Source organism: Salvelinus namaycush, chromosome 2 (genome assembly GCF_016432855.1).
Source record: "Salvelinus namaycush isolate Seneca chromosome 2, SaNama_1.0, whole genome shotgun sequence".
Lineage (NCBI taxonomy): Eukaryota > Metazoa > Chordata > Actinopteri > Salmoniformes > Salmonidae > Salvelinus > Salvelinus namaycush.
Window position 1 is genome coordinate 57,343,045 of NC_052308.1, and position 6,045 is coordinate 57,349,089.

General features: G+C 41.0%; 1 protein-coding gene across 1 annotated transcript in view; it reads left to right on the top strand.

Annotated features, from left to right (window-relative positions):
• Positions 1-5,841, top strand: part of LOC120064781 (sulfotransferase 6B1-like) — a 28,386-nt gene extending 22,545 nt beyond the window's left edge. Inside the window, 1 exon segment of the mRNA XM_039015388.1 lies at positions 5,188-5,841. Coding sequence (XP_038871316.1) covers positions 5,188-5,315 — 128 coding nt within the window. The 3' untranslated portion in view covers positions 5,316-5,841.
• The last annotated feature ends 204 nt before the right edge of the window (positions 5,842-6,045 follow it).

Genomic DNA, 6,045 nt, shown 5'->3' on the forward strand with positions numbered 1-6,045 from the left:
CTTTTCCATAACCTAAAATATTGTATTTTCATCTTTTTGAAGCTCGTGTAAAAAACTGAAAGTAGAAGACGCAAAAACTAAATGTAAGAACCGGAAGTATAGAAATAGCGCAAATAGAAAAGATCTACCGCTTCTTAGACTTATTTTCAATGAGAATGACAGATCGATAACTCCCATTATGTGCATTGTGTTGGGTCGCCAGAAAAGTTACATATTGCAGCTTTATTGCCTAGAATGGTCCCACCTGATCTTGCCTCCTGACTGCATTCTAGTCTGAGTACCAGTCTCTTTAGCTAAAATTCCACTCTTTGCCACTCCTTGTTATTGCCAAAGAGATTGGCCTTTAGGCAATCTCAATGTTCAATATGTGCTGGATTTATGGCAGAGTTGCTCATTGGTTGTTGAAAATACCATTCATATTTTCCATGACATCATGTGGCGCCTCGAAAATAGAATTAGAATTTATAACAAAGACAAAAACAGACATTTATCTGTTAGCTAGGCAAGTTGTTGTACTTTGAGGCTTAAAATTAAGGCGATTAGTAGTTGGAAATGCAGTATGCATTTACTTTAAGAATTTAGACGTGAGCTAGCAACTTTTGAAAGACTGGACAAACTAAAAACGGTTCCAACATTTGCATAATCCTTGATTGGAGGATAGCTGTGAGGGTGATCAAATGCTCTGTTCATTAATGGATGCGTTCATAAATTCATAAATTCACTTTGGCTATCTACTCTGATTTCAGAGTGTGCCAGAGAGTAGATAAAATATGATTTTACGAAAGCGCAACACCCATTGAATTTGACAGGTATCAGTAAACGTCGGCAAAAAAACGTAATTCAATTGTGGCTAGCAGCACATATACAGTCACTAACACTCTAGTTTACATGAAAAAAAGTCTAACCAGCTCTTCTAGGGCGAGTAAAATAGTCAAAGTGAGGTGTTCTCTCATTTGTGTTTAGCCAGTTAGCTTGGGGCTTGGCTGCCATTCAGAACAAACCCTACTCCTCAGCCAGAGCGTCCAGTGTGCGCTCTGAACGCTCTGAGAGCAAAATGCACAGAATTTAAGAAAAGACAATCTGGCAATGCTCTGAATTTATGAACGCCCAGAGCGCACTCTGAACGTACTCTGATACTCCAGAATGAATTTAGGAACACACCCAATGACAAAATGTTCATATTTGAAGATGGCAGAAAGGCCAGTCTCATTGACACATGACATGGAGTACAGGGAGTGGATTATCTAAAGAGACTGGCACTCAGGCTAACTGAATTCCCTTTCTGAATATATTTATTTTCATTGTTAGAGCAGCCACTGGAGTATCAGGTCAATATAATGGGTAATCTGTGGTCAAACACAATAACTGAATTTTTTTGGGTCACGCGATGTCTCAATTGGCTCAGACGACATATTTACTGTTGCCTTGTTGAACTATTGACCCAGGCAGATTTTGTCCTTCAAATTCACTTAACACACATCATTGTTGAATTCGTAGGTGATCAAATAAACCCCCACTTCCTTCTATTCTGCTAGCAAACGTGCAATCTTTGGAGAATAAAATTGATGACCTACGATTAAACTACGAACGGGACATTCAAAACTGTAATATCTTATGCTTCACGGAGTCGTGGCTGAACGATGACACTATCAAAATACAGCTGGCTGGTTATACGCTGTCCCGGCAGGATAAAACAGCGGCGTCTGGTAAGACAAGGGGCGGCAGACTATGTATTTTTGTAAATAACAGCTGGTGCACGATATCTAAGGAAGTCTAAAGCTATTGCTCGCCTGAGGTAGAGTATCTCACAATAAGCTGTAGACAACACTATCTACCTAGAGAGTTTTAATCTGTATTTTCTTGTAGCTGTTTACATGCCACCATAGACGGAGCCTGGGACTAAGACAGCATTGAATGAGCTTTATTCTGCCATAAGCAAACAAGAAAACGCTCGCCGAGAAGGCGGCGCTCCTAGTAGCCGGGAACTTTAATGCAGGGAAACATAAATCAACACACAGAGATGCATACAAAGACCTCCATTTGGCAAATCTGACCATAATTCCATTCTCCTGATTACGGCTTACAAAATCGATGCACTTATTGATGAAGCCATGGATTACAGGCAACATCCACACTGAGCTAAAGGCTAGAGCTGCCGCTTTCAAGGAGCGGGACCTGGAAGCTATAAGAAATCCCGCTATGCCCTCCGACGAACCATCAAACAGGCAAAGCATCAATACAGGACTAAGATTGAATCGCACTACACCGGCTCTGACGCTCGTCGGATGTGGCAGGACTTGTAAAACCATTACAGACTACAAAGGGAAGGACAGCCGAGAGCTGCCCAGTGACACGAGCCTACCAGACGAGCTAAACTACTTCTATGCTATCTTAGAGGCAAATAACACTGAATCATGCATGAGAGCACCAGCTGTTCCGGAAGACTGTGTGATCACGCTCTCCGCAGCCGATGTGAGTAAGACATTTAAACAGGTCAACATTCACAAGGCCGCAGGGCCAGACGGATTACCAGTATGTGTACTACGAGCATGCGCTGACCAACTGGCAAGTGTCTTCACTGACATTTTCAACCTCTCCCTGTCCGAGTCTGTAATACCAACATGTTTTAAGCAGACCACCATAGTGCCTGTGTCCAAGAACACTAAGGTAACCTGCCTAAATGACTACCGACCCGTAGCACTCACGTCTGTAGCCAAGAAGTGCTTTGAAAGGCTGGTCATGGCTCACATCAACACCATTATCCCAGAAACCCTAGACCCACTCCAATTTGCATACCGCTCTAACAGATCCTGCAATCTCGATTGCATTCCACACTGCCCTTTCTTACCTAGACAAAAGGAACACCTATGTGAGAATGCTATTCATTGACTACAGCTCAGCATTCAACATCATAGTGCCCTCAAAGCTCATCACTAAGCTAAGGACCCTGGGACTAAACACCTCCCTCTGCAACTGGATCCTGGACTTCCTGACGGGCCGCCTCCCAGGTGGTAAGGGTATGTAACAACATATCCGACACGCTGATCCTCAACACAGGGGCCCCTCAGGTGTGCATGCTCAGTCCCCTCCTGTACTCCATGTTCACACACGACTGCATGGCCAGGCACAGCTCCAACAACATTATTAAGTTTGCCCATGACACAACAGTGGTAGGCCTGATCACCAACAACGACGAGACAGCCTATAGGGAGGTGGTCAGAGACCTGGCCGTGTGGTGCCAGGACAACAACCTCTCCCTCAACGTGATCAAGACAAAGGAGATGATTGTGGACTACAGGAAAAATATTTGGCATGGGTCCTTGCCAATGATATATTGACCTATAAGTAACATTGGAAATTGCAAGGCAGGTAATTGATCTACATTTACATTACATTTTAGTCATTTAGCAGACGCTCTTATCCAGAGCGACTTACAGTAGAGTGCATACATTTTATTACATTTTTTTACATACTGAGACAAGGATATCCCTACCGGCCAAACCCTCCCTAACCCGGACGACGCTATGCCAATTGTGCGTCGCCCCACGGACCTCCCGGTTGCGGCCGGCTGCGACAGAGCCTGGGCGCGAACCCAGCCCAGCCTGGGCGCGAACCCAGAGACTCTGGTGGCGCAGCTAGCACTGCGATGCATTGCCCTAGACCACTGCGCCACCCGGGAGGCGGTGTATCAAATACTTGTTCTCCCCACTGTATATATTTTTTTGAATAAGAAATGACAGTACTGTATTACTTCTTCATGGATTACATTAATTGGAAATGAGAAATAAGTACACCAACATGAGCTTCCATTCATAAAATGTGTAGAGTAAATTGCTAATGTAGATTCTCTGTGGTAAACAAGGAAAAACTTCAATTCAGTTGTACGGAAGGATTGTCAATAGTTAAGTCTTTGCTTAGTCTGCTCAAATAGTAGGTTTAGTTTATACCAAAGATAATACCCACCAAATAGTCTTGAAAAATGTTGGCAGCATCCAGGACTAAAATCGAACACTTTTGTGAGCATTAATACGGTGGCCAAAAGTGGTTGCAATTGAGATTAGCAGTGCGGGTGATTTTAGCGCATATTAATGGTATGACAAAAAATCACCTTGTGTTGAGACAATGTTAGTTGCAATTGACCGGTTAACCTCTTGAATGATAATAAAAAAAAAAAAAGATTTCCGCCTACATAGACATACCCAAAAGTATTTGGGTGTTCCTAATGTTTGGTATACTCAGAGTACACTATAACTCAGTGAAGATCAAAGGGATCTCCAAATTAGAATTCCCTGACACCGGGTCTGCTAGCTTGTATGATTTCCACCTAAATACTCATACCCAAAAGTAATTATTTTTGATGAGATGGCCAAAAACAATTACTAGTAATGCTACAAAGTTCTAGAAAGGACTGGAACTCACCTTTCTGGGAAAAGGAGTTATAATATATAATATAACCAGTATTTTAAGTTTTATTTAATCTTATCCAGAGCAATTTAAAGTAGTGAGTACATCTTCATACCGGTCCTCCGTAGGAATCAAACCCACAACCCTGGCATGCCATGTGAATGTTGACTGAATTATTTGTTTTCTGCTATTTAATGAAATGCTTGCCCTACTCCTATAAAGGAAGCCAATTTTAATTCTTCACTTTTTTACTAATTAATCAATATGCTTTCTGATAGATAGCTTCTCGTCAATCCAGATATTTATAAGAGGGAACACAATAAATGTGGGCACCATCTGATGTACAAATGCATAAACCATCAGAGCTTTTTGGAAAATACCAATTTCAGTTCAACAAGGGCTTTCTGCAAAGCAAAAAAGGCAGATTGTAGCTCCAAGACAGCCTTGTCAACAGAATGCACAACCGAATAATCTGCATACAAGTGGAAATTACGATTACCTACAGACCAACCAATGTTGTTTGTATTTATAGAAAAGTCAAACGTACAGGCCCAAAATCAACCCCTTTGGGACACCCTTAGTAATATCAAGGAAACCTTTCAATTGGTGAAGAGACTGAAACCACCCAAAACAAACAACAACTGAAAAGGGTTGTAGTAAAGGCTTTGTAAAACATTTCAAAGTGAATATACAAGGATTTTGGTGATGTCAGTTGTTGATGTTTTCACAGGTCCAAAAAGTTGATCTTCGCCTTTGATTTGTCCCCCTTGCTTTTCTGCCTAGGTGAAGTTGGAGATTGGAAGAACCATCTAAGTGAAGCCCAAAGTAAACAGATGGACGAGAAGTTTGAGAAGCACCTGGCTCACACTAAACTGGGGGCTAAGTTAAAATATGATATTTACTGCAAGTAGGGAGTTGAAATTTCCAGATCCAATGCAGAATAAGCATATTCAGAAGATTGAAATAGAAAAACGTTGCTCATGTCTACAGTAGGCCTAAACCTTCTGTAAGAATACTCAAAGATAAATTTACAACGCACAGAAACTAGAGATCAATGCAACTAGTTGTTTTTCAGTTCAGCATCTGTTTAGAATCTGTGTAGGGGTTCCAGTTTGGACTCATAGCTACATGTGGCAAGTTCTCATTGGTCCAAACTATCTACATATTGAAGCCTGAAAAGGGATACTTTGTATTCGGCCAATTTTACTGCAATGAATTCTAATTGGTTAACCACAGGCTAGGTTTTGGTATAAACAACATCCTGTCTCTTTGTTCAATGGAGAAACAACAAGAACAGGGAAGAATTAACATCAACCATCAACTTTCCAGCATATCAACTATGATTTGTTATTTTTGAATGAATATGTTTTCCCCCCCTGATTTGTTTTGAGGTCTGTGCTGTCGAAAATAACATAAACAGAATAACCAACCATATTTTCCAGCAGCATTTGCAGTGTTTTTCTTCTAATTTTACCAGAATATGAATAGTAAATTGATATGAATTTCATAAAAAGTTAGTTATTTTTGGAATAAAGCATAATGTAATTTTGTTGGATGTTACAGAAAGTATGTCTGTCTCCAGAAATGTTGATTTAGCTTGTTTGACTTCAGACTGTAATAACCCAATGGAACTGTAGCTAT